The following is a 27,243-nucleotide window of genomic DNA, read 5'->3' as shown; positions in this document are numbered from 1 at the left end:
GATTCTTGAGCAACAGCTTCAGCAAATGAAAGCAACTTATCAGCTAAACCAAGAGAAGTTAGAGTACAACTTCCAGGTGCTGAAGAAGAGAGATGAAGAAAGCACAGTGATTAAGTCCCAGCAGAAGAGGAAGATCAACCGGTAAGCTCGCATGCAGAGTGTCTTTCTTCTGGGCCTTTCTCTACTGAAAAGAGGGATGGGTATGTACTGTTTTGTAGGAGTAGAAATTGTTAGAAGTATAACTAATTCTTAGGGCTTCCCAGGTGGTGCTAGTGGTAAAGAACCCGCCTGTCAAAGCAGGAGGTAAGAGACATGGGTTCGATCCTGGGGTCTGAAAGATCCCCTGGAAGAGGGCATGGCAACCCACTCCAGTATTCTTGCCTGGAGTATCCGCATGGACAGAGGAGCCTGGTAGGCTACAGTCCATGGGTCACAAGAGTCAGGTACGATGGAAGCAACTTAGCATGCACGCATAACTAATTCTTATTAAAATAGGTTTTTCTATTTTTCTTTTGAAAACAGGATACATTCAACCGGTTCTGTCCTCTTGACCCCACAGGCAGTTTACAGCAAAAAGAAAAGAGTTTACAGCAAAAAAGTCTGTCTCCCATCCGTCTTTTGTCTGGGTCCTCTGTCCCACCTCTAGATTCGTTTCTTTTGCTTTTTCCAAAATTTCCTTATGCACATACAAGCAAACATAAAGTCTCATGCCCATCTGCTTTTACACAACTAATAGCATCCTATACACATTGTTCTGTATCTTCAAGATGTTTCCATACCAGTTCATAGAGAACGTTCACGTTATTTCTTAAGCTGTCTTGGATATAACACTGCATAGATATGCTAGAATTTACTCAACCAGGCCCACACTGCTGTGCATTTTGTTGACTTCCAAACCCTTGCTGTTGCAAATAATGCCAACATAAGTATTAGGTTGGTCAAAAAGACCATTCGGGTTTTTCCATGACATCTTACAGAAAAACCCAAAGGAACTTTTTTTTTTTTGCCAACCCAGTACTTATGTCAGTGTGTCACTTTGCGTGTGCACAGGGCTATCTGGAGAATAAATCTCAACTTGTAATTACAGAAACAGTACATGTGCACTATACAAAATTGGAAAATACCTCAAGTGAAAGTAAGATAGAAACATATGTGCTCAGTTGTGTCTAACTCTTTTCAACCTTACCGTCTATAGCTCACCAAGCTCCTCTGTCCATGGAATTATCCCAACAAGAATGCTGGAGTGGGTTTCCATTTCCTTCTCCAGGGTATCATCCCAACCCAGGGATCAAACTCACATCTACTGTGGCTGCTGCATTAGCAGGCAAATTCTTTACCACTGAGCCACCAGGGAAGCCAAGATAAAGACATAAAAATACCACATTCTTACTATCAGAGATTAAGTATATTTCTTTCCTTCTCTATATTAATATATAGATATGACATCATACCGCAACTCTTTTGTAATCTCTTTTTAAAAAGTCAGTAACCTCCACCTTTTCATTTCAGCAAGTTTCATTTCATCTAAATATCTGGATCACATTCATATTCTCCAAAGAACTGTTGTTTTAAGTTGTTTAACTTTTGTTGTTAGAGTGGTAAAGAACCCGCCTGCCAATGCAGGAGGTCCCAAGAGACTGTGGGTTCTATCCCTGGATCCAGAAGATCCCCTGGAGAAGGAAATGGCAACCCAGTCCAGTTTTCTTGCCTGGAAAATTTCATGGACAGAGAAGCCTGGCAGGCTACAGTCTATGGGATCTCAAAGAGTCAGACAGGACTGAGCAATTTAGCACATAGCATCCTTTGCAGTGAAAAGTGTTAGTCGCTCAGCTGTGTCTGACTCTTTGCAGTCATCTAGATCCAGGCATTTGCATCACGTTGTTAAATTAAGTTCCTTAAGTCTCTCTGATCTATGAGACTCCCCCCACCCTTCCACCTGCCAACCTCCTTTTTACATGATGCTTATATACTTATTGTATCCTCTTCTCTTGATGTATGTGTGTGAGAGTGTGGAGGGGGTGAAACTAAAAGTCTAGGTCAGTTATCTTGTAGAATATCTCATTTTTTGAATGTGAAAATAGGAATGATCAGTGTTTGTGTATGGGGGACTTCTGATTTGTCGTTAAAGATTTTTTTAATGTGAACCATTTTTAAAGTCTTTATTGAGTTTGTTACAATATTGCTTGCATTTTAGGTTTTGTTTCTTTTTTGGCCTGAGGCACATGGGATCTTCCCTTCCTGACCAGGGATTGAACCCACCTTCCTTGTGCTGGAAGGTCAAGTCTTAACCACTAGGCTGCCAGGGAAGTCCCCAGGGATCTTCTGACAATTTCAGAATAATGCTTGAAAGGGAAAATTTTATTTTTAGAATTTTTAAACTGAAACTATGTCACTCCTCAAACCTTCGTGTTCCTGTGTTAGTGGGGCTACTGTTCAGTAGCATGAAGTCTGAAGTCTGGTCTGGGTTCTGAAAGCCATGCCTGTGTTATTTCATGTGACAGATTTCCAGTTACAGAACTCCTGTTAGCAGTGAGCTGGGCATCGGTGGCCTGCCTGTGTTCATCATGCTGTGGCCATGTCTCTCCTAGTGCTGGAACCTTTGACCAACCCCCTCTCCTGCCAGCCAGGTTCCCCTCGGTGCCCTGAGTGAAGCTCTTCCTAGCACTCTTCACACAGTTCTGTAATTAACGTTTGTCTTTGTCTCTGGGTGCACTGATAGTGCTGTGTCCTCAGACATACCCTTGTATTCATCTTGGTATTCCAGCATATCCTTGGCACAAAAGAGAACTTTCATGTTTGATGAATGAATGAGTGAATGAATGAATGAGTTAGTGGACTCGTTAATAGTATCAGCTCTTTCAGGATGGGGCACTTGTATATCACAGGCTTGTGGTGCAGTATAAGTTTTTCCTTTCTGTTTTCCTTGTTTCAGAAGTTGAGGGAGGTTATTTCAATCTGTGAGTCAGCACTAGATGTGGCCCCTGACAAGCGCTGTGTTGAGGACGATTCAGGCACACTCTTGAATAAGAGGCTACCTCTTGGTGGGTTGAGGTTCTGGATAGTTTCAAATGCATTTAGTTCTGGATGATTCCATTACCGCCTATTGCTTTCCTTTCCTTGATCACAGTTGTAGCTGTGTTTGGGAAAATATTTGGGAGGGTTTCCTGCACCTTCCACAAGTCTGAGCCTAGGTTTTATAGAACTGAGTGGAGTAGATAGCAGATGGACGGAACATACACTGCAGCCTTAGTTCAGCGGTAGACTAACTTTTTTCCCCCCTTCTTCAACTCAGCCTGCATGATGTGCTTAACAATCTGAGATCAAAATATAACAAGCAGGTCAAGCAATTTCAGGAGGAGAACCAGTCCCTAACCTCAGACTACAAACGCCTTGTGTTGCAATTCAAGGAGCTTCAGAAAGCCATGAGGTATGTCAGGGACATGGGTCCCAAGGCATGTGCCCTAGGAGGGGGATTGTGGGAGTTGAGCTGGTAGTGACAGTGATTCCATTAGTGTGTGGACTCACCTGCTTTGGGGAGCTGGGCCAGGCCACCAGAGAATCTTTTCTGCTGTCTCACCTGTCCCTTTACTTGCATGTCACCTGCCTTGTTCTCATAGGGGAGAATCACGGGCTCAGAGATGGGGCTGGGTGCAGGGTTTCCCCTAGCTCTGCCTCAATTCTTGCCCTCCTGCTAGCTGGGGGTGTCTGTGGGGGACTGGTCCAGCCCTGGTGTCAGCTGACCACCATCAGTAACTCTCCCTCCTAGGCATTTTGCTCTCATTGATGACAAGCAGTTTCGGGAGATTTGGCTGATGAATGAAGAGGAGGCGAAGGACCTGATAAACAGAGCCTTTGATGTAGACAGAATCATCAATACCCATCATCTAGGGCTTCCCTGGATGGCACCCAACTTCTGGTTCCTAAAGAACGTGGGGCCAGTTTCTCAGCGGCAGCAGAAGTCTGCCACACAGATCTTAGAGGAAGTCCTGATGGAAGCAGGTGACCGGAACAGAGTCAGAGTGTCTGCAGGCTGGAGTGGAGGGGCCTCTGAGAACATGTGTTCCCACCAGCAATCTGCTGTCTTGCACTTTTCAAAATCTTTCCATGTGTATTATCTCATTTTACCTTTTGAGCAAGTGGTAAAATCTGGGTAGTACCGTGATTTTTGGTACTGTTTTCAGACAAGGAATGTATAGCTTTAAACTTAACATTCGTAAATTTTAGTGAAGAAAAATTTTGGCTCTTGCCATCAGCTGCTCTTGCTGACATTATTCTTCTGTGAAGCAGCTGCTTTCCCTACATTTTCATTGACTGTTTCTAAACTGCCGCAGGGTTGGAAACCACAGAGTGGATGTGTTAGATCCATCTCTAAAATAAGAATAAATAGGTTCACGGTTTCTCTCCCACTTCCTGGTCAAGGCTGGATTTTGAATGTGACGTTTCCAGGTAGATAAAGTTGGGAGAGTGAGGCATTATAGGCTGGCCAGGAGCGGCAGAATTCTCCACATAGTCTCTTATTTCAACCCTCCCATTCCGCCCCCCCCCCCCGCCACCAACCCGCCAGCATAATAGGTTTTTATCAGCTAAAGTGACTTTAATGCCTTGAAGAGGCCTTTGAAGGTATACATTTTCTCAAGAAAAGCGGTTTGACTATTCCTCACAGTGAACCAGGCAGAAGAATCACCTTCTCTTTCTGTCTCTTCTATGTCCCTTCACAGAAAAGGAGGGGGCAGACCAGGATAGCTCGGAATCAGCATCTTACCTGGACCTGCCGAAGCAAGTTTCAGCAAGAACGACCCGCAAGATCTTGATGCTCCTGTGCGATGAGTCGGTGAGGCTGGGCGCCTGGCGGGAGGCTTTGTGACTTTCTGCCCTTGCTTCTCGAACGCCGCCTTGACGACACTGGATGGGCCAGAGGTGGCCTGGAGGCAGCAGTGGACTGGTGCCGTTGGCACAGGATGGTGCCGTTGTGGGGGTACCCCTCCCCTCTGGGCTTCATGGGGTTGCAGAGAAGCTGTCATGCTCCCGAGCTCCCCTGGCTGGCCAAGGGGTCCTCCCTTTGTGGGTCAGCAAGGTGGGTTCATGCCAGCAAGGGACCTCTGCTAATTCATTTTTTTTTAAATGCTAAAATATGCTCATGTGCAAGTGAAAGGGTCCCAGTCTTGTCCCCTTGCATCCATCTGACAGTAAGGTGGCCACAACCTATGGTGGCCTTTCTCTGGGAGCTGAGTTTGCAATTACTCTGGGAGTATTAGGCCTTGGATGTCTTCACTCATGTTAGAAAACCCACTGGAATTGGTGTAATGATCTCGTTGGAGCTGGTTCAGCTAGAAGTCCGATTGTACCCAAACAGAATTGCTGTTTACTTACGTCTTCGTTTCTGAGATGGGAAAGAAGTGGTACAAAGATTGGCAGGCGCCAGTCCACTTGGGACAGTTCTTGGGCACGAGGGGGATCTCCTGCTACTGAGGGCAGCTCCTGCTGAAGGAGGAAGTTGACTGACGCTGTGCTCTGTCCCCCAGCTTGCTGCCTGCAGCCTCCTGTCCAAGGAGCCCTCCCCCCGGCGTTGCTCCCATTCCAGGGGTGCACCCAGTCTTCTCCCCTTTCAGCCCCAGTTGACGGATACTGGGTTCTGTTCCGGTGTCTCCATCTCTCTCCAGCCTTCCTCCCCTCCAGATCGGCACCTATTGCTGTGTCCTGGGGATGTCTGGGGACTCTTGTTCAGGCTCTCAGTTGTGTCCAACTCTTTGCAACCTCACGGACCGCAGCATGCCAGGCTTCCCCATCCTTCCCCATCTCCCGGAGCTTGCTCAAACTTGTGTCCATTGAGTCTGGGGCTGGCATTTGGGTGAAGTGACATGGACGGGAGAGAATGGGACAGGGTCAGGTCTGGACTGTGGTGGGGAGCTCAGGTGTTTGCCTCTGCGGCCTGTGGGCGAGCTGAGTCAGCACCTTCTGAGAACACCTCAGTCCATCATGAGGACCGGCTTCGTCCCTGAGAGGGACTCTTAGGCATCCCGGGAAGGCCTTCCTCTGGGGTGCCTGGCAGCTGCCCGACATTTCAGCCCTGGGGTTCTTCTGCTCTGCGGAGTTGTCCCTGGCTCGTTGCCTGGAGGGGGACGGGCTGCAGGACTTGTCCTGAACCCAGTCTCCTACTGGAGATGTCTTCTCCCTTCTCCTCAGGGTTTCCTCATAGAGAGAAAGTTGCTGAGCCTACTCCTGCCCTTGGAGAGGAGTGAGTGTTACCTGCTGAGACTGGATGCCGTCTTCTCGGTGAGTGCCCCCCAGGCTGAGCGGCTTGGGGGTTCCAGTGTAACACAGCCCCCTGGGTTTTCCAGCACTGCCTCAGCCCTCGTGTAGCTGCTGGGCTCCTGGGGCCTCCCCAGCTCACTGTCATATCCTTCCCTTTACCTACTCTCCATGCCAAGAATTGGCCTCAGAGTTGCATCGGTGACTCCCATCCCACCCCTTCCTCTGCCAGCCCCTCTCTCATTCATGGCCCAGCTCTCAGCCGTGGTTCTCCCCTTCACCCCTTCACCCCTAAACTCAGAGGCGTGTTCAGCCCCCTTTAGCATGCACCTGCCCACCAGGCCTGTATGGAGCTGTTCTGAGCATTGTTTCTCTGTTCTGATGTGCGCGTCCACACTCACTGTGCTTTCTGGTGTTGAAAGGCCTGTTCTCTAGGTCATGGTAGGGGCCAGGCAGGCTGAGGGGAGCCAGCCCCTGCTCTTGGGAGAAGAGGGACTTCTAATATGCTGTTTTTTTTTTTAACTGTTTCATCTATTTATTTATATCTGTATGGACTCATGATTTTTCATTGTTTTAAACACATTCTAATTCTTTCTCTTTTTTTGCCTTATTATTATTATTATTTTTAATATGGTATTTGAAGCAGTCATTCTATTTTTCCTCAGGCCCTTGGAATTGAAAATGAGGATGACTTGTATAAACTGGTTAACTTCTTCCTCAAATACCAAACTCATCATTCACCTTCCAGCCAGGTAAGGTGAAGTGTAATAAATAAAAAAAAAAAAAAGAGAGAGAGAGCATTCAAAGTTCTCCTGGAATCCCCCAGAGGGCACTGCCACCTTTGAATAATACTTGTGATTCAGAAAGATCCCCTGGAGAAGGGAATGGCAGCCTACTCCAGTATTCTTGCCTGGAGAATCCTGTGGACAGAGGAGCCTAGTGGGCTACAGAGCATGGGGTTGCAAAGAGTTGGACATGACTGAGAGACCAGCACTTTCACACTTGGGAGAAGTAGGGGGGATTTTGTATCAAAGCTGATTTTAGCACTTCCCTTGGCATTGTTACTTTTTGTATTTGTAAAGGGAAGGCTAGCTAGCCATCAGATCCTGTTCTTATATTGAGGCCCAAGGGGTCTTTTCCAGGACCTTCCTTCAAAGCCAGGCGTCAGCCACATGAAACCTGGGCTCACCAAGTTCTGAATATTTTGATTCATAACACTTTCTTGCAAAGCAAGGCCCATTTTAAATAACTATCTTGATTGTAATTGACTATTTTGAGGAAGTCATCATGTTACAAATTTGTAAAATTTTAATATTAATATAAAAATTAAAAATATGAATTAAAAAAGGTTTTTAGTATTTTTAGTGTCACAGTGAGTATGAGTATCCTGATATGCTTCCAGAAAGAGTTGGCTGAGGGGACAAAACTGAGAAGCCATAAGAAGAAATAAGGGCAAACTGGCTGCATCAAAAAAAAAGTTCTGTAGATCGAAAATCAACATAAGCAAAGTTAAGATATAGATGACAGGAGGGGGAAATATTTTTAATTCATATCACAGATAAGGGCTAATTTCAATATATAAAGAACTCTCATAAACAATAAGAAAACATCCACAACTCAGTGGAACAGACAAGGGATATGAACAAACACCTTTTAGAAGAGACATACAAATAATTTTAAAGCATATGAAAATATAATCAGGCTTTCTTATATTTAGAGAAATGAAAATTAAAAGTGCTCAAATTCAATTTTCACCTGTCAGGTTGGCAAAAATCCAGAAGTTGGATAACAGATAGTGATGGCTGAGGTTTGGGAAACAGGCATGCTCATAGTTTACTGGTGTGAGTGTAAATCATTGAAGCCTCTGTGGCAGACAGCTTGGCAGGATCAACTGTAATGTGCTCCTCTTCTAAGATTTTATCCTATTGATGTACAGTTGAAATGATATGTTTATCATAGCTTATTCATCATAGCATTGTTTGAAATGACAGAAGATTGGAAATGATCCAGATTTCCATCATTAAAGAATTGATTAATATAGGCTGCATCTATACAATGGAATACTATGCAGCTATAAAAAAGAACAATGAAGTTCTTTAGGTATTTGTGGGAAAAGCTCTCTAAGGTTTGTTGGTATGTGAAACTCTACTATGTACATAGTAGAGTATCATTCATGTAAAAATGGGAAGAAAAAGTGAAAGTGTGTGTGCTTATATGGATATATATTTCTTTGGAAGGATATATAAGAAACTGATAATGTTGGTTTACTGGTGGGAAGTAAACTGAATGAACTGTACAGCAGGAGTAGAAGGACTTTTAAAAATTAAAAGATTAAAATTTAATTTGTACTATGAATCAAGAAGATATTTATGCCATATAAACTTTATACATATCAATAAAATGAACACCTGTGAACTGAATACCAAACTAGAACGTTATCACTGGTGTATGTGTGTGTGTGTGTGTGTTTAATTTGATTTCACTGCCCAGCATGCATGATCTTAGTTCCCCAACTATGGATTGAACTCAGGCCCCTGCAGTGAAAGTGCTGAGTCCTAACCACTAGACCACCAGGGAATTCCCCCATTATCACTGTTATGAAACTCCTTGTTTGCCTTTTCCTGGTCCCATCTTCCTTCTTCTCCACTCTTTTCCTTCATTTTCTCTTTCTTTGTGTGAATGCCTGCATCTTTCTTTTCCAAAACTTCTGTAACTTTCTGTAAACATTTTCTCCATTTTTCCTCTTTCTGGCTGTCTTCATACATTCATGCTTGCATGCCTCCAACCATAGTTTCCCTTGCATCTTTGTCCACACTGGTTCCTGGCATCTGTGTCCCCACTACAGGAGCCACTGGATCTCAGAGCAGAGAAGGAGGGGAGCCTTGTGGATGGGAAGTCGCAGGAGAAGGAGCCCCCTCCTTCTCCCAAGCTCATCCACCCCAACGACGTTCTCAAGATTCTGGAGGCCTTTGTCATGGGTCTGAGGAAGCCCAGGTGGGCTGTGGTGCTGGAGGGCTTAGCTGAGAACTGGTGGGGAGCTGGATGGGATGGGGGCCCAGCAGATACCAGGGATGGGAGAAGAGGCTGAGCCAGAACTCGGGAAAGTGAGTAGAAGGATATCCAGAAGGAGGGCGAGAGGAATCCATGGACATTGCAATGAAAGAAATAGATACAGAAGAGATTTGCATGTTTTCATTCATCATTCATTTATTTAATGAACATCTGTTGGGGGCTACTGTGTTTAGGCCCTGTGGGGAGAACACTTTGTGATCAGAACAGTGGTCAAAGCACATGGAGGTGTCAGGCTGCTCAGAGGGGAAGTGGTCACCTTCATCTGAGACATCAGAGAGGGTTTTAGGAGGAGATTGCAGCAGAACTGGGTTTTCCCTGGTGGACAGAGTTGGGGGAAGGGCATTTCAGGATGTCACAGTGCAGGGAAAGACCTGCTTCAAGAATCATGACAGAGTGGTATGACTGGAGTGTCAAGGGTCTGGGGAATGGGACCGGCTTGGGTAGAGGAGCCAGGCTGGATCTTGAGAGCCTTATCCAAATTCCCCAAGGTCTTGGTCTTTACCCTTTGGTGGATTGGAGCCAGAAAATGATCTTAAGCCATGAGGGAGTCAGGAGCAGACTTGCATTTTAGAAAGATGACTTTGGCGGCCAACTGATGCCTGATTCAGGGACCGTAGTGGGAAGGTTTGTCCAGGTGGGAGGGGATAGCTTGGATGAAGGCTATCCTGGGGGTGTGTGGAGCTGCTGCTAAGTCACTTCAGTCGTGTCCGACTCTGTGTGACCCCATAGATGGCAGCCCACCAGGCTCCACTGTCCCTGGGATTCTCCAGGCAAGAACACTGGAGTGGGTTGCCATTTCCTTCTCCAATGCATGAAAGTGAAGCCACTCAGTCGTGTCCGACCCTCAGTGACCCCATGGACTGCAGCCTTCCAGGCTCCTCTGTCCATAGGATTTTCCAGGCAAGAGTACTGGAGTGGGGTGCCATTGCCTTCTCCGAGGGGTGTGTGGAGAGAAGATAACAAATTTTAAGAGCTGCCTTGGCTGCATCCGTGGAAGAAATGGACATAATAGTGAGCTATAGAGCCAGTAAGGTAAACTGATTGAGAGGAAGGGAGTGGATGACACTCCTTCATAATGGTGACAACAGCACCAAGAATCAGGAACCTTGATGGATAAGCAGGTGTTGTTTCTGAGGCTCTTCCATGATCAATGAAGGTGACAGTAAGTCTATGAGGGGCACTGCTTGGGGGCCTTGGTGACACCAGGTTGAGGGGAATGATACCAGTGCTTTTGACCTACAGGGACTTCTGGGTGCCAGTGAAGTTGCTGAAGGTTGTGCGAGACGACTCAAAGGACTCCGAGTACTGGGAGGCCCTGACCACGGTTATCCCTGCCACCACCCAGAACCTTTGGGATGCTCTGTATACAGCCTTGGAGAAATACCAGTGAGTGTGTATGCCATGACTCAGGAGGAGGAGGGCAGGTAGGGCAGGCCCAGGGCAGGCCCAGTGCAGGCAGGTAGGAGAAGCATCCTGCTTGGAGCGGCCACCTTTGCTGCCTCCCTGTCCCAGGAACTCTTGGAGAGTAAAGCTGCTTTTGGCAACTCAGGTGGGGGGCCGTGTAGTGTTGGGGGATCGAACCCTCCGGCTTTGCCCTCCCTGTTTTGTTCCGGGTGGCCTGGCTTCTTCAGGGCCAGAGGGCAGCCCTGGTGGGTGAGGCTTCTGGGGTCCTCATTCACTTCCAACCAGGATAGAAGGGCAGAGATCCTGGCTCTGACTTGATTGAGAATGGAGGAGGATTCAATGGGCCTCTAACCAGTTTTTCTGCCCAAAGCCTTGTCCTGACCCAGAGGGCTGAGCTGCTGATAGAAAACGATTCTCTGGAGAGGCAGAATACAGAGCTGCAGCAGTTGCTGCAGCAGTATCTTGACACCAAGGTGGGTCCCGGGGCGGGGCAGCAGGACACGGGGCCGCCGGGGGCGGGGGGGCAGGACACGGGGCCGCCGGGGTGGGGGGGCAGTGCCAGGGTCCAGCCTCAGCAGACTCCAGGGATACCCTCAGGATGGATGACACTGGCGAATGAATGAATGAATGAATGAATGACACGGGGTGACTAAGCTTCGGTGAGCGAGGCCTGTAACTTTATTTTCTTTTTTCTTTTTTTTATTTTTATTTTTTATTTTACTTTACAATTCTGTATTGGTTTTGCTATACATTGATATGAATCCACCACAGGTGTACATGCGTTCCCAAACATGAACCCCCCTCCCACCCCCCTCCCCACAACATCTCTCTGGGTCATCCCCGTGTACCAGCCCCAAGCGACTTTTATACCTTGACTTGTACATAGAGGGAAATGAAAGATGCAAGGTCATGCAGAATCAGCCCAGACACTCCAGCAGTTTTGCCCTTATTGAAACCAGGACTTTTTCTGCATACTTTTCCCATAAACAATGTTGTGTACATTATCTTCTGGCCTTGGAGGCCTGTGAACATTTTATGGCCCTCTTTTGATAAAGGCTGCTCAACCAGAAAACTTATTTTCCCTTGAAATGTTTTTTTCTTTATATTTCTAATCTATGTCAGCCTCAGAAAATATTAAACAGAGTTACATTTCTCACGGAGCAAAGGTGCAGTGAGTTACAACAAAGAAAGAACCAATTGGCTCAAAGGTCTGATGTGGTTAATTCCAAGGTTACTGCTTGTTTTTCTTAAATTCCAACTATGTTAACTAATGCACTCCCAGGTGCACAATGGATAAGGGATATGGGAACTTGGCAGCAAGCATTGGCTCAACAGTGAAATCCTACACTAGCACTACTCTAATAGTTTTTAACTCTTTGAAAGGCTCTATATTTTTAGGCTTCCTGTGCCTCTCACAGTTGGGAGGCTGTGAATAATCATATGCGTAGCTGAAAGAGTCTGGATAAACCTGTCAGGCAAGCTAGAAAGCCATCAGAGGAGTTTGAATTGAAACACTCCTATCATGTCCAGGAGACTTATTAACTAAAGCCCTAAGTTAACTTTTTCCAGAGAAAGGTGGTCGGGGACAGCCCCCTGTTAATGTCAGAAGAGTTGGTGAAAGACATAAAATAGTAAGACAGACAGATTCTGGTTTTGGGGTAGATGCTCAAGCAGGTCCAGGGGTCACTTGAGTCCTGAAGCCTTGCTTCATGGGTGGGATGGCCCAGGGAGTCCCTCGAGTCCTGAAGCCTTGCTTATCAGGTCTCCTTCACATGACCTTGTCATGGGTGGTATCTCTTGTGCTGGCTCCCAGCAGCGCAGGACACTGGGGTGCCGGGGGCGGGGGGCAGGACATGGGGCACTGGGGGGGCAAGACACGGGCGCCAGGGGGGGCAGGGCACTGGGGTGCCAGGGGTGAGGCAGGGCACTGGGGCGCCAGGGGTGAGGGCAGCAGTGGGACTGGCGGAGATGCTGGAGGAGGTGAGGCATCCCCTCCCCACCACCCCCAGAGGCGAGGGAGCTTTGAGATGTGGGCTGTCACAGTATCACTTTGACGCCCATATAGTTTTTGGCACCAGATGCTTGCTGGGATGGCTCTGCCAGGCAGTGATCCACCCGGCGCTGGCCTCACAGCTTACAGAGCCCTTCCACAGGAATTTCCTTCTGTGGTCCTAACAGCCGGTCTGTGAGGTGGACAGGGCAGGAGTGATTATCCCCCTTTCACAAAAAGGAGGATCAAACCACAGAGCCTCTGTCACTTGCCCAGAGCTCGGGCTCTTCCCACTCTGCCAGCCCCGGGGGTCTGGCTTGGGATGTGACTCCGGGAAAGGGGGCTCCAACCGAGGCAGATGTTCCCCCGGCCCCCTACCCAGACCTGCTCCAGGGACAGCTGGGGCGACTCCCCGTGTCCTAGCAGGAGGTGGGGTCTCACGGTCTGCTCCGCTGGGAAGAGCCCATTGGCAGCGCAGCTGCTGGCTCTGCTCTGCTCCTCTGGCGCACCCTTCCTTCCTTAAGGGTGTAACACTGGGCTGGGCGTACCTCCTGAGTCATCAACTGAGGCCAGCCACATGCCAGGCCCTGGGGATGTGTGGCCTGTGGGGGTCTCAGGCCCCTGGCCACACCTGGGCAGGGCATGTGATGAGCCTGGGGGTAATAATGGCCTCTTGGCCCAAGACAGGATTCAGTCATTTGGGAACCATAGGGGGGCCACCCTTCCCTTGATGCTACAGTGGACAAAAGGCTGGGGAAGAGCATGGAAGAACAAGGCTAGATGGGCAGGTGAAGTGGGGAAGTTAGGGTTCTAGAAAATGGATCAGAGGGGAATGTTAAGAGCATTACCAGAGGCTGGTGTGCTGGAGCAGAAGTCAGGCAGAGAGCCCAGGACTCGGCTTCTGAGGAAGGCAGGGTGTGTGCAGGCTGGCCCAGGAGACTTTGGGGAAGAAGTACTCCTAGAGATTTGGAGACCTGTTGGGAGGTGGACCCTGGCGAACGGGTAATGACCATTACTCTCTCTTTTCCAGATAAACTCTGAACTGCAAGTTCCTCCGACTCAGGTGTTCCGGGTCCCCACAAAATAGAGCCAGACCTTGAAAAGCCTGTCTCGGTAGGGCCGACACTGGTATCGCTGTTGGTGTGGGAGGCAGCACCCCCCGGGGTCTTCCCCAGGCCCACTCCCTGCGTTTTTCAGACCTGTTGTTGCCAGGCCTGTTGAAATAAGGCAGTGAGAGGAGTTACCTGGATTCCACAGTCCTGATTAAAGTCTTAAAAAAGTTGTGTCTGAATCGCTTTAAAGAGCAATCCCCACCTGACATCTCTGTGTCATGAGGGGACTTTGTCCCCAGCTTCAGACTGGTTTGAGAACAGGCACGCAGCTGCAGGCCGAGACTGTGGCTCAGGGCTCCCTTCTTGCTTCTGGGAACAGGCGGTACCTGGGAGCTTTGGGTCATTTCAGAGTCTATGCCTTCAGACTGTCACTAAGAGTGCATTAGTGAGCTTTTGGGGCCCCTGGGTCCACCAGGCTGTGCCCCTGGGCTGTAGTGTGACATTCCTCCTGGGGCAGCCTGGGCAGGCAGCCCTGTACCTCAGGCCCACCTTGAACCCTGGGTCACAAGGCCCCCCCACTCCAAAGCGGCCCAGCGTGTGCTGAGCTTGCCAGCCGACCCTGTGCACCCCTCCCCGACAGTCCCCCCACCTGACCCACTGCAGACTTGTCAGCTCAGGGTTTGATTTCTTTTATTAAGAGAAAAATCACCACTCAAGAGAGGAAAAACAGCCAAGAGAAACTCAGCTCACACAGGCGGTGGGGACGGGAGGTGGGCAGCCCTTCAAGTGCAAACTCCAGGCAGCCCCCCAGTACTGAAAGGGCAAGCCCAGCGGGGGCTAGGCAGGTGGGTGAGGTACGGGGGTTCCCTGCAGGCGTGCTGGCTTTCAAGGGCTAGTCTGGGCAAAGGAAGCATTGGGAGGCCATCAGAACCTGCAGGCTGGGTGGGGACTGGGCTTGTGCACCCAGACTGCGGCTGCCTGGATAGAGTGGAGTGGCCTGAGGAAGCAGCCACCTGGCAGGATTCCTGGAAGGGATCTCGGATCACTTCTGCAAGGTCAAGATGGCAGCTGATTATGTCTGGGGAGGGGGAGGGTGATACTGCTTGCTCATTGATTCTTTTTAAAGCCCTGGGCACAGCCCATGACATGATTCGATTCTCAGTTAATTTCATTAAAGCTTTAGCGCTCTGCTGGAAGGCCTGGGGAGGATTTCGGGTGGCTTCCTCTGGCAGGTGGGGCAGGCTTTCGCCTTTTCTCACACTCCCTACCCTGCAGGTAGGGACAGGACAGGCAGGACTGGGTCAGCAGTAGGCTTGGGGTGGGGTGGACAGGCAGGGTGGGTGGGGGGGTTGTTGCATCACTGGCCCAGCCAGCAGGAGGAAGGCCCCTGGGACTGGAGGCCTCTGTGCCAGAGGCTGGGCAAATGTGCAGGCCTAGGAGGGGAGCTGTAGGGAGGGCCCCCAGGGCCTTCATGCCCCCAAGAGCTTCTTGACCATGTAACCGGGGAGGCTGTAGAGGAAGAGCGCCAGCATGAGCAGTCCCAGCAGCGCCAACACGATCTTGATGATGAGCCACTTGTAGCGCGTGCAGATGAGGTACTTGATGGACTTGAGGGGGTTGAGGAACCAGACGAAGGCAGTGTCGGGCCGGCTGGGGAGGGAGAGCCTCGGTCAGGGGAGTAGCACCTCCAAGACACCCCGTCCCTGCAGCCCTTCTAGACCCCAAGAGGGCCCTCTTCACGGTCCCAGTCCCCAGAGTACTGAGTACTGGAGGCAGGGTTTGAGCCCATCTCAGCTCCAGCTGTACTCTTGGAGAAGACTCTTAAGAGTCTCTTAAACAGCTAGGAGATCCAACCAGTCCATCCTAAAGAAAATCAGTCCTGCATATTCATTGGAAGGACTGATGCTGAAGCTGAGACTCCATACTTTGGCCACCTGATATGAAGAACTGACTCCTTGGAAAAGACCCTGGTGCTGGGAAAGATTGAAGGAGGGAGAAGAAGGGGACGACAGAGGATGAGATGGTTGGATGGCATCATTGACTCAATGGATATAAGTTTGAGTAAACTCTGGGAGTTGGTGATGGACAGGGAGGACTGGTGTGCTGCAGTCCATGGGATGACAAAGAGTCGGACATGACTGAGCAACCAAACTGAACTGAACTTAGCTCCAGCAAATGCTGCCTGCATTCCCCTTCTCTTTGCAGAGAACCGCAGTTGTCCCAGCTCCTCCCGAAGCCTAGACGGCATTTTTGGCAGCTGGGCAACTACCCCTCGACCCAACACTTGCAGTGAGGGCAGATCAGTGCTGGAGGAGGCTGTTGCAGGGCTGCAGTCAGTTCTGGTTATTACAATAGGAAGCTCCCCTACTGAGCTGTTCATTGTGGATGGTCTAGCACTTAGTGTGTGTTCACAGTGAGGTTTGTGTTTCCAACCTGTTCCCCCTTTAAGTTTCTGTCCCCACCAAGCCCTGCCAGGGGTCTGAGGATCCCCAGGGTGGGGTACACGCTACTCTCACCCCTGACCTGCCCACCGTCAGGGATGGATCACTACTCTACCTTCTTCAGGGCCACCCAGCCAAAAAAGGGCTTGTTGAGCTTATATTCTGTTGACTGTGTGACAAGAACCATAGATTCTATAAAATGTCCAGATAGAAAATCAAAGTACTGAACAGGCTTCTTCAAACTCTTCCTGCTCCTGATGGACATAGACCGCACCCTCCAGAGCCAATCAGTGCAGGCAGGGCTGCAGGCCGGGGGTTGTGGGCAAGGGCACCCGGTTTCCAGTCCCAGTGGTGACAGGCAAGCGAGGCATGTCTTAGAGCCTCGGATTCCTCACTTGTACCATGGGGTTAATAGCAGATCCCACCTCTGGGGTTGGTGAAAGGGTGATGTGAGAAAGTGCTTGAGAAGTTTTGGCACCGAGCCGAGCTCCCCATAGGCTGGTTACCAAGATGACTGAATGCTGTGGAGCTACTCACTGCCATGCAGGGCAGGAAAGGCTCGGGGTGGGAGGAGGATGCTGGCAGAATCTCTTCAGGGCTGGATGGCTGATCTCAGTCAAAGCCTTTCCCCTTTCCTGTCCATAACTCAGCTGCTTTCTGCCAGTGGAACTGGGTTTGATTCTGACCAGGATGTCGCTGGGAGAAGAGGTGGTATTGTGCAAAAGACACTGGATGGGCCATTTGAAAACCAAGGCTGAGTCCTAGCTCTACCCTGATTTGCTAGGCGGTGACCTTGGACAAGTTCTTTTTCCTCTCTGGCCTCATATGTAAACATGCAAGACAGTCATTTGCAGTTCTGAGTCTAGGATACCACTTGAAAGCTTAAAAGTTGATGTCTGCACTGTCCTTATGTGTGCACTCGTGTGTGTGTGTGTGTGTGTCTGTGTGTGAGGGTGTGCCATATGCTGGCCAGCTCATAGCCCTAGGTCCAGGAGGAAAGGAGGGTATGAGACCCAGGAGGCTTTGGGCTCAGACCCCAAGGATCTTCTTGACCAGGTAGCCGGGCATGGAGTAGAGGAAAAGGGCGAGGAGGAGAAGCAGCCAGTGATGCATGTATCACACGAAGTGGTGGGCAGACTTGAGAGGGTTCAAGAACCAGATGAAGCTCGAATTGGGCTGGTTAGGGCAGCGGCAGGAGCAGAGGAGGCACCGAGGAAGGACACGGAGGATGAGGGCCAGCGTGTGGCGAGAGCCCGTGGCCAAGATGGAGGTGACTCTTGGCTTCGTACACAGTTCCAGGGGCCCCCCTCCCCCAGCCATCAAGGCTGCCTGGGGCCCCAAAGCCCACCACCGCAGCTGTTTGCCTTTGTCAAATCTGTGTGCTTAGTCACTCAGTCATGTCCGACTCTTTGCGACCCTAACCTGCCAGGCCCCTCTGTCCGTGGGAATTCTCCAGGCAAGAATACTGGAGTGGGTTGCCATACCCTCCTCCAGAGGATCTTCCCAACCCAGGGATCGAACCTAGGTCTCCCGCATTGTGGGGAGATACTTTACCATCTGAGCCACCAGGGAAGCCCAAGAATACTGGAGCGGGTAGCCTATCCCTTGTCTAGGGGATCTTCCCAACCCAGGAATTGAACCAGAGTCTTCTGCATTGCAGGCGGATTCTTTACCACTTGAGCTACCCAGGAAGCCCCTGTCAAAAAGTAGGAAGAGCATTCAACTCAGCTCAACAGGGCCTTCCCTGTACTATAGCCCATGTTCTGGCCTCAGAGGGAGGAGGTGGACCCTGGGGGTAAGGGGAGGAGGGAGGAGGCTCTCTTGCAATGAGGCTGTGGCCCAGGAAGGGTCAGAGAGGGCAGAGGTGCCCACAGAGTGGGGCCAAGAAGACCAGAGGTTCTGGCACCTCCTTCCTGTCCCTGTGCCCCCAGGGACCAATGTGGCAGGGGACTGGCATGCAGGGCACTCACTTGGGTTTCTCTAGGGGATCAGGTTCATTGCGGGCCAGGCCCACGGGATTCTTTTCCGCCTCCTCGGCAGTGAGTAGATGCAACTCTGCTTCCACTTTGCCCTGCAGAGAGGAACAGAATGGTGCCAGCGCCTGGGAAATGTGCCAGCCCCCCCCCCGCCCCCTGCCCAGCAGTGGTGAGGCCCACCGTGAGCTCAAACTCGTCATTCTCGTTGCGGGCTAGGAGGGGCCACCAGCCTTTGACACGCTTCTGCTTGAAGATGGAAACCAGAGGCACATCCACCTCGCCTGTGGCCATCTCCATGGTGCACTGCTTGGCCGTTTTCGCGCCCCGAGGGAAGCGGTTCAGGTCCAGCTCGATGGCCCCTGTGACAACCTGAGAGTCAGCTCCTATATTGGGTCTGATTGACAATGGGTCCCCCCGCCTGGGCTGGGCTCACCCTGCCCCTGCCGCCCCTCCCCCGCCCCCACTGGGGCATCACCTGCTCCAGACCCGCAGCCACAGCTGGGGTGGCTCTCTCCACCCACAGGACCACCCCCCGTCCTCTCCCTCCTCTCCTGCCTTCCAGCAAGGTGGGCTTACCCAGCTCAGCCCCCCTCCCACCCAGGGGACCTCTCACTGCTCTGGTTCCAGCCCCGCACCCAGGAAGTCATCAGCAGAGAAGTGGTCGGCGTCCCAGATCTGCAGGGTGAGCCGTGCAGGGATCTTGTATTCGGTCTCGTCCCAGGAGAACATGGACTCCTTCTTGGAGATGACAATCTTCTCCTCGGCAGCCAGGTAGTCGAAGGGGAACAGGTAGCGCCAGTTGAAGTTGCCCTCGCCCGTGAGGGAGTGGTAGTGGACGTCTGTGTCCTGCTTGTCCTCCTGCTGGCCCTTCAGCCACCTGTGGGGCATCGCCTGTGGCCCTTCAGCCACCTCCCCAGAGGCCTCTCTCCACCCACAGCACCCCCTCCTCGCCGTCCTCTCCCTCCTCTCCTGCCTTCCAGGAAGGTGGGCTTACCCAGCTCGGCCCCCTTCCCATCCAGGGGACCTCTCACCCACCCCCGCACGAAAATGTCGCTGGACTTCTCCCCAGTGAAGAAGTCGTCATCTTCCAAGACCACCTCATCCGTGTTCCACACGATGACCCGCAGCTCGTACCTGGGTGGGTTAGGGGCTGATTAGTGGTGTGCGGGTGGGGGTTACCAGGCTAGGGTTGGAGATGAGGTGACCGGGACAAGTCCTGGGGACTTGGGATGGGCATGGGACCTGGGCCAGGCTGGGGCTGAGAGAGCCGATGTGGGGAGAAGCTGAGGGGTTGGGGAAACGTGGGGGGACCCAGGGTCAGAGGAGAAGGTCACCCAGTCAGCATGGCTGTTGAGAGAAAAGCTAGACCGGGCGGGGTGGGCAGGAGAGCCAGTTGGGCTAGAATGCCAGGACCCAGAGCACAGTCCTCCTGGATGAGGCGGGCGGGTAGGGAGCTGACTCAGGTCTCAGGGAGGCTGCCCAGGGAGGGGCAGGGGCCGGCTGCTTGGGGTGTGGCTGAAGCGAGGCTTGGAGTCAGGAATCCCTCCTCCCCAGAGGCCTGAAGCTCCATTCCAGCTCTAATAGAAATGTACATTTAAGCCCAGGAGCTGGCAGTGGATCACCCTGGAATCTGATTTCCTTTACATCCTTGCCCCCAAAGGGGATTTTCCTCTTGAAGTATAATTGTCATGATAAATGAGGTAGTTCCATCTCTACCTTTAGGAGTGAGGTTGAGTCAGCCTCTAAAAATCGACTGTAATGGCTCATGCTGGACTTAACGCCCCTGGACTGCAAGTCCTGCAGACACAGCGGGTTGGGGTGTCCCCTGGTGGCGAGCCATGGAACAGCACACTCAGGGTCCCACCTGGAGCCTGTGCCAGGCAGAATTAGTTGGTTTTTTTAGTAGCTAAGTCATATCTGACTCTTTTGCAACCTCATGGACTGTAGCCCGCCAGGCTCCTCTATCCATAGGATTTCCCAAGCAAGAATACTGGAGTGGGTAGCTGTTTCCTTCTCCAGGGGATCTTCCTTCTCCAGGGATCGAACCCGCATCTTCTATGTTGGCAGGGGAATTCTTTATCACTGCGCCACCTGGGAAGGCCCACCAGGCAGAATGGCTATATAATTGGTGGGGTCCAGTGTGAAATGTGGGGCTCTGATTGCAGGCACCAAGTCCAGTGCTGGCAGTGGCTTGGTCCGGCCACTTTACAGATGGGAAAACTGAGGACCATGGAGGAAAAAGTGACCTGGCCAGTGTCAACTAACAGAGACAGATGGCTTGGCTCATGATCCAGTGTTCTGGCTACTCTCCCACCCTCCCGCCCTCATTCTGGGCACTCACCCCTGCACATCTCATCAGTTTTAAATAAAACTTGGCAGAGCTGAATGACAGCTTTGAGTGGGAACCACTTTTATCAGGGGAGCAGAGCAGCTCTCTGGAGTTCTGGGTCTTGTGGATGTGTGGGGGGGAACCCAGGGGGATGCTGCCTGCGTGCACGTGCCTGTGGAGGAGTGGGTCTGAGGACAGGGCCTTTGTGGAGGGTGTCGGTGTGAACCCATGGCCCTTGCTGGCCACACAGTGGGAGTGAGACCCCTTACCTCAGCAAGGGGACCTCCCCAGGGCAGGCCCCACAGCCCTCTTCGTGGGGTGCTCTGTTCCCCCAACAAAGCCACGTGGGACTGACTAAGGTGACCTGGGCCTGGAGGCTCCTACAGAAAGGATGCGTTGGGGAGCAGGGAGGGAAGGGCGCTGGCCCCCAGCAGCTCACTTCTTGGGCTTCCGAGGGGAGATGTCCAGAGGCGTCCCGGGGGCCGGCATGTCCATGGGAAACATGTCCACCCACAGCTCCAGGCGGCCCTGAGGAAGGGAGTATGGCACGTCTCATGACTCCTTCCTCTACCCAGCAAGGCCAGCTCTCCTCTCCCTCCCAACTTTTGTTCTGGCGGGACTCATCAGTTTTCATTCTTGGATGCCAGCAATCCTTATGATGTCACCAACAGCCAACTGCAGCTTCTGAGGGAGATTACCCTAGGTTTCCACCAGAGGTGATGTGATTCTCACTCAAAGCCAAGACACGAGCCCTGGTAGTTACGGTGAAGGGCATGGTGTGTGTGTGTGTATGGGGCGTCCGACACTTCGGGGGAAGCAGCGAATAGCATGGAGATCTCTTTTTATGGACTCAGGTTGGGACTGACCCCAAATACTGAAGAACGTCAGACTCAGGCCAGTCACCTGTTCGATGCCCGGCTTGTCGGGGTTGAGCAGCGGCCGCGTCTCCACGTGTTCGGGCACCAGGCGGCAGCCCACGCGGGGGATGTCCTCCCAGTGTCTCAGGGCCAGCAGTGCCACATGCTCTTCCGTGGGCTTCCTCTGCCCTGTGGGTGCTGGAGGTCAGCTCATATGTGGGCTCAGCAGAACAAGAGACCTGTGCTGGGCCAGGGGCTTAAGGGCGTACAGAGGCCCCTTCTCCGGTCTACTGATGGAGAAACTGAGGCTCAGAGGCAGATGCAACAGCCCAAGCTCTCAGGTGCCTCATGGGCCCAAAGGGGTCTGTGTCCTTGGGTTTTCCCTGCTCGGGGGGAAACTGACCCGAGAATCCCGCTGGGCTGCAAGGTCAGGGAAGAGAAGAACCTACGTCCTGTCTAGCACCTTGAAGGTGGGTGGCCCAAGCTTCCAGCAGAGACATTTGCTGGTTCTCCATGAAGGGCCACAAGGGCAAAAGGGTGGGGAGAGCCAGACCAACCTGGGTCTACACTGCCGTCACTCTGCCTTGTAAAAGCTGAGTGACCTTGGGCAAGTCACTGAAACCCTTTGGGTCTCTCTTTCCTCATCTGTAGAATGAGGAATAAGCTTCCTACCCCACAGGGAGGCTGAGAGGAAGAGAAAGGGGACAAGTGGGCAAATGCAGTGTGGGATGGGGAGGAAGGGCTGAGGCTGAGCGGACAGGAGGGGGACACTGCGGTGATGAGGGGTGGTCCCACCACAAGGATGTGTGGGTCCTTCCATGGCCTCTTGACCCCCCCATGGCTGCGTGCAGCATCCCTTACCATTCTCGTCCTCCATCTCGGAGGGCCCTGTGAAGACGCGGTTGGACACCTTCACTCTCCCCGGGGGCCCGAAGTGGGGGCCGTCCACTTTGCCCTCCTTGCAGAGGCGGGTCAGGATCTGGCTGGGCTTCATAGGGTCCCTCCAGATATTGTAGCCGTGTCTGTGGAAGGAGACGCGTGGCCTCGGTGGGGCTTGGGGTGTGGCTGGGCCATCCCCAGGTAGTAAGTGGCCCTGGCCAGCTTCCTTAGGTTGGCTGTTGCCCCATGTGAGCAAGTGAGCCCTGCCCCATGCTCCAGGATCAGCTGAGACACAAGGGCTGCTGGAGGCTGATCCCTCCTGCCCTGGGCTCGGGCCCCACGTGCTCCATGCTCCCCAAGGACGAGCATCCAGTCTCCCCAGTGCAGCCGCACCATCCGCCCAACTGTGTCCACTCCTCTGGAACTTCAAAGACTCCCTGAGGAAACTGACAACCAGAGAGGGTAAGGGGCTGGCCCAGGGTCACACAGCCCGGCAGTGGCACTGGCTGGCCAGATCTCCAGTGGACTCTTCCTAGCACACTCCTGCCTCCTCCCAGCCCGCTTTTCTCTCCCTCTGTTTCCTCTGTCCTGGAATTCCCTGGCTCTCTCCTTGTCTTGGAACCTGGAGTCCTGGCCCCTGAAGGCTGAGCCCAGAGCCTGTGGGGATGGAGGCCTGGCTGGGACAGAAACCATACGTCCACCTCCCCAAATCCCATGGTTTGCATCTTGATTTTGAAGTTAAGGTGCAGTAGGCAGCCCCCCGCCCCACCCCGCCCCACGCACACGGAGTAGGTCTGGGCGATGCCACAGGTGGCGCGGTGCTTGCTGTAGAAGCGGTTTTCCAGGTCGATCTTGGTTTCCCCAATGAGGTCATCGGTGCCTACCAGATCCCAGTCGTACACGGCCACCGTCAGCATGGATTCCATGGGGAAGCAGGCTTCGATGTCAAAGGACCTGGTGCGGTGGGGTTGGGAGGAGGGTTGAGGGTCAGAGTGGGGTAGGGTGGGGCGGGAGGGGGTCTGGGCTGGGGAAGTCCAGGCAGGGTGGAGGTGGGGCACCAGGAGGCCTTACTTCCCAAAGACAGGGTTGAGCTGCTTGGAGATGTAGTTCTCCTTGTCACGGATGTCAGTCTTGCCTAGCCGGATGGCGATGTAGGGGTCAGCTTTGCCATTGATGTCTGCGGGGTGCAGGTCCGTGGCCTGGGATGGGAGGGGCGCTCCTGAGCAGGGTGCCTGCATCCTCGTCTTCCCCCACCCTGCGATGGTCCCATGATAATGAAGGGCAGGAGCACTGGACCAGAGGGTTGCTGTGTGACCCCAGGTGAGTCCCTGACCTACTCTGGGCCTTGGCTTCCTCTATAAAGGATGGCACAAGGCCAGCTGCCCTCCCTGGTGTCTCCTAGTTGGGGGCTATCAGTTTGAGGCTGCTTCAGCCGCTCTTGGGCAGGAGGACTGGGAGCCTGGGGAGAGAGGCTGCGAGGGGGCTCTCACCCGGACCACGTAGACCCGGACCAGCACGTTGATGGGGTCATTGCTGGGGATGCCCTGGAACATGCCGTAGGTGGGGTCGTAGCCGGCTTCCCGGGACACATCCTCTGGGAGTGGCACTTTGTACACGCAGAGGGAGCCCTGGGGTGCAGCAAGCGTGGGTCAGGGTGCAGGTTCCCATGGGCACAGGCAGGGGTGGCATTTAAAATAGCCCGGAGCACTGAGGATTTGCACCCTACTGCGGGGTCTGGGGCCGTAACCTTTTAGTTGCTGGGTCACGGAAAGTCAGGGGTTTTGGAGGAAGTGGCCGGAGTGGGGGCAGTTCTGCAGGGGGTCAAGTGGGGAAGTGGGTTCAGGGCAGATGCCCCTTATCACTCAGCATGCAAGTATTCTCATAGTTTTCCTACTGGGGCAGCTGACAGTTCCTCTTGGCTGTCAGCCCCAGGCTTGGGGTGGGGGGGAGAGCTGGTGGGGAGGCTCAGGACTCAGGGCCTGGGTCTTAGGGGCTGGGCTCCGCTCACACTCGCCGCCTGACCTTGAACCGGCCCACGATGCGCTCGTCCTCAGCCCCACCATCCTCGTCGTCCCCCGTCTTGCCCCGAAGCAAGTTGAACGTGTGCAGCCAGTCCTCGAAGTTGTCGAACTCTGACTCCAGCTCCTTGGGGTACACCTGAGCCAAGCCAGGCCATCAGGGGAGGTGAGGCCGGCCTACAGGCCTCTGTCTTGACCTGGGCATGATGCCCCCACACCCTGGTGGGGTCTGCTCCCAGACCCTTACCTTGAGCTCATCAATCTTGGGTTTCCTCTTCTCAGGGGCCTCCGACCCCTGGCCAGGGCCTAGGCTCTGGGTTCTTTTCTTCTTCTCCTCCTTTGCAGCCCTTGCCTTCTCCTTGCCCTTCATCGGCCCCCTCAGGCCTGGCCGGAAACAGACAAGGAGGCAGAAATGATCTGAGCAGGAAAGCCAGGGCTGGAGACCTACCTCATCACTTCACTAATTTAACTTAGCAGGTCTCTAATAAGAGGACTGTTCTATATTAGCATTTTCCAAACAGCATTCAGTGAAACACTAAGTGTAGGTGTTCTTGGAATGCTTTAAGAGAAAGCATATATATAATGTATATGTGTGATATAATAATTATATATATATAACAAGTCGGGGAAATATTTTATTCTGTCTTCCTTTTAGAGATTTATTATAATAGCATTTGTATATTAAAGGCACTGAGAAGTCCTGCACCAAGGGACCTGTTTAACCAATTTGGCCTCAGAACCTTCTTTTCCCTTTAGAAAATCCATTCATAGTGTTCCATGGAACAGGTCTGGAAGACACAGAATGGGATGAGTTCTGAGGTCCCTTCCAGCTCTGATGTTCGAAGGCTCTAAATGTCTGTCCATCACTGTGGTTGCTCAACTGGTCAGAGTAAAAGCCACTCTACGTAAGGGCCTCGGGGATGCCTGAGGATATCTGCCGTAGGCTGCTGCAGCTGTGAGGACCCACGGGAAGGGGAAAGAGAAGCAGCTGGTGTGATGAGTGGAGGAGCCACTCATATAACGGGCTGGGAGACGAAAGCAGAGTTCCAGGGCTCCAGGCTCACCTTCAGTGTTGTCCATCTCCTCCTTCTCCTCCAAGTCAATTCCTGAGATTTCTTGTTGTCGAATTTGCTGCCAAAAAATGAGGTGAGAAGAAGGGAAGGTAGGTTTCCTAGGGTGGGGTTTGTTGACCTCACACTGTGGTCTCAGACCAGTCTTAAATTTTTAGGAGCAGAAACTCTTTCCCACTGGGTTTCAAACCTATCATGTGCTCTGCTTAAGTGGGTTAAAAAAGTTTATAGTGTAAAATATGACTTTAAGTGTACTTAGGAGTTTTATGATTCTTTGAATTATGTATGATTGAAAAATATGTGTTCTTTAACATTGCTTCTTAGTTTTAACGTTTTATTGTTTTAATGTAGAAAAGTATAACTGGATAAGAAAACATGGTTTATTTTCTTCAGTCAGTACACACTGGATACTAAATCATCAGGATTCATCCAAGGTGCCACTGCCACCTGGTGGCAGCTTGTGCAAATTGCAGGAACAGACGAGACAACAGGCAACCTCCCGAAGCTCCAACTTGGATCCAGGAGGTGCTGGTGGTAGAAGATACTACTAGATGTCCCTCAATTATCGGCGCTTCTGCTCTCTAAAAGTTTTTAGCACAGAGTCACCTAGCTAAAGATCACATTTCCCAGCCTCCCTTGCAGCTAAGTGTGGCTATGGGATTAGATTCTAGCTAATGTGAGTGGATGTGCTTATGTGCTGCTTCTAGGCTGGGCCTTCAAGAGGAAAGGAGTATGCTGCCTCCTCTTCTCTTTACCCTTCCTGTGCACTGGTATTAGGATGTGATGGTAAGCCATCGCTAACCATTTAGATGCTAGTAACAAGATGGCAGTATATCAGTCTCCAACTCCACTGAATCACCATATCAGCGTTCTTGTTCATAGCAATCTTGCCTGCTACAGCAGCTTAGCCTGTGCTCTAATATGAATGGTAAACATCACACACAACTCGGGTCATAGAAAGGGGCTGGGGAGAGGATGTGGCTGGATCAGCTTGGTCAAGGAAACACAACCAGGGGCATGTGTCCCTTCTGGTCAGTTGGTCAGTCTTGGGTGCCTGTCCTGAGCTAGGTTGGCAGTGTGGACAAGAGACAAATGAGGAAGGGGAGAAATGAGCTTTCTGGAATTTGCAGTCTGACTCAGTAGACCTGTGTGTGCACAACAAGGGAAGAACATTTCACACAGCAACAGTGACCAAGACATGTAAAATAAAATAGCATAATATGTAAAATGATAATAGATGTGCAAGTACTACTGAGAAGTTGTTTCCTTTTGGCCTCTGAGTGCATGTTTCTCCTCTTCCTCAAAGGTCACCTCCTCTGTGAGGCTTTCCCTGCCTCCTAGGCACTAAATTGCCTTTGTTATCACATTGTACTGTATCTATTTACATGTGCATTTTGCATGTCCAGTAAATACTCAGGGCAGGTTTGGCATCTTATCTTTCAGCACCTGTAGCACCTACGTTGGTGGTACATCATCATATATACTCAAGGAGTATTTGTGGAATAAATGAATGAGGACTTGAGAAAACCAAGCTTGGGAAGGCAGACTGGAAAAGGATGAGCTAGAACTTCAAGGCTGTGAGATAGACTGTTCCAAGTTCATATTGATGGAGTGAGGAGACTGTTCTGGTGGGTGTAGGAAAGAAGCTGAATAGGAGGGTCTGATGTGGAGTTGGCATCACCTCTCCCAGCCCAGTCCCTCCTTGGCCCCCTGCCTAGGTCGGAGGCCTCACCTCCTTCATGGTGTCGATGGAGGCAAAGTACTTGGACCACCAGTCCAACATACTCTCATCCGGCTCCTCCTCCTCCAGCTCATCTGAGCTGCCCTTCTTCTTCTTCTTCTTCCTCTCCTTCTCTTCATCAGCCTGCAGGGTTGGCCAGGTCCAGAGTCCTGCATACGTCCCTGC

At 51.7% G+C, this 27,243-nt stretch overlaps 2 protein-coding genes across 7 annotated transcripts in view; one reads left to right on the top strand and one right to left on the bottom strand.

The window, feature by feature from the left end:
* Positions 1 to 27,243, top strand: part of DRC1 (dynein regulatory complex subunit 1) — an 84,836-nt gene that overhangs the window by 23,192 nt on the left and 34,401 nt on the right. Inside the window, exons 8-18 of one of the 4 annotated variants that reach the window (XM_040224457.1) lie at positions 2 to 141; positions 3,293 to 3,427; positions 3,767 to 3,999; positions 4,719 to 4,831; positions 6,184 to 6,273; positions 6,915 to 7,001; positions 9,095 to 9,243; positions 10,564 to 10,707; positions 11,096 to 11,198; positions 13,746 to 13,828; positions 18,401 to 18,487. In XM_040224457.1, coding sequence (XP_040080391.1) covers positions 2 to 141; positions 3,293 to 3,427; positions 3,767 to 3,999; positions 4,719 to 4,831; positions 6,184 to 6,273; positions 6,915 to 7,001; positions 9,095 to 9,243; positions 10,564 to 10,707; positions 11,096 to 11,198; positions 13,746 to 13,802 — 1,251 coding nt within the window. In that variant the 3' untranslated portion in view covers positions 13,803 to 13,828; positions 18,401 to 18,487. The other 3 variants (XM_040224459.1, XM_040224460.1, XM_040224456.1) reach the window with 3 other exon arrangements.
* Positions 14,441 to 27,243, bottom strand: part of OTOF (otoferlin) — a 90,034-nt gene continuing 77,231 nt past the window's right edge. For all 3 annotated transcript variants that reach the window (XM_040224454.1, XM_040224453.1, XM_040224455.1), the window contains 15 exons: positions 27,070 to 27,201; positions 25,332 to 25,398; positions 24,515 to 24,651; positions 24,272 to 24,406; positions 23,740 to 23,877; positions 23,321 to 23,448; positions 23,033 to 23,203; positions 22,232 to 22,392; positions 21,417 to 21,559; positions 20,953 to 21,041; positions 19,220 to 19,318; positions 18,820 to 19,061; positions 18,365 to 18,543; positions 18,179 to 18,279; positions 14,441 to 15,417 (listed from right to left, as the gene is read on the bottom strand). In XM_040224454.1, the coding sequence (XP_040080388.1) occupies positions 15,237 to 15,417; positions 18,179 to 18,279; positions 18,365 to 18,543; positions 18,820 to 19,061; positions 19,220 to 19,318; positions 20,953 to 21,041; positions 21,417 to 21,559; positions 22,232 to 22,392; positions 23,033 to 23,203; positions 23,321 to 23,448; positions 23,740 to 23,877; positions 24,272 to 24,406; positions 24,515 to 24,651; positions 25,332 to 25,398; positions 27,070 to 27,201 (2,103 nt within the window). In that variant the 3' untranslated portion in view covers positions 14,441 to 15,236. The remainder of the gene's footprint in view (positions 15,418 to 18,178; positions 18,280 to 18,364; positions 18,544 to 18,819; positions 19,062 to 19,219; positions 19,319 to 20,952; positions 21,042 to 21,416; positions 21,560 to 22,231; positions 22,393 to 23,032; positions 23,204 to 23,320; positions 23,449 to 23,739; positions 23,878 to 24,271; positions 24,407 to 24,514; positions 24,652 to 25,331; positions 25,399 to 27,069; positions 27,202 to 27,243) is intronic.

This window comes from Oryx dammah, unplaced genomic scaffold (genome assembly GCF_014754425.2).
Source record: "Oryx dammah isolate SB20612 unplaced genomic scaffold, SCBI_Odam_1.1 HiC_scaffold_25, whole genome shotgun sequence".
Classification (NCBI taxonomy): Eukaryota; Metazoa; Chordata; class Mammalia; order Artiodactyla; family Bovidae; genus Oryx; species Oryx dammah.
Note: the sequence above shows the minus strand (reverse complement) of the source record. Positions and strands in the feature narration are given on the sequence as shown.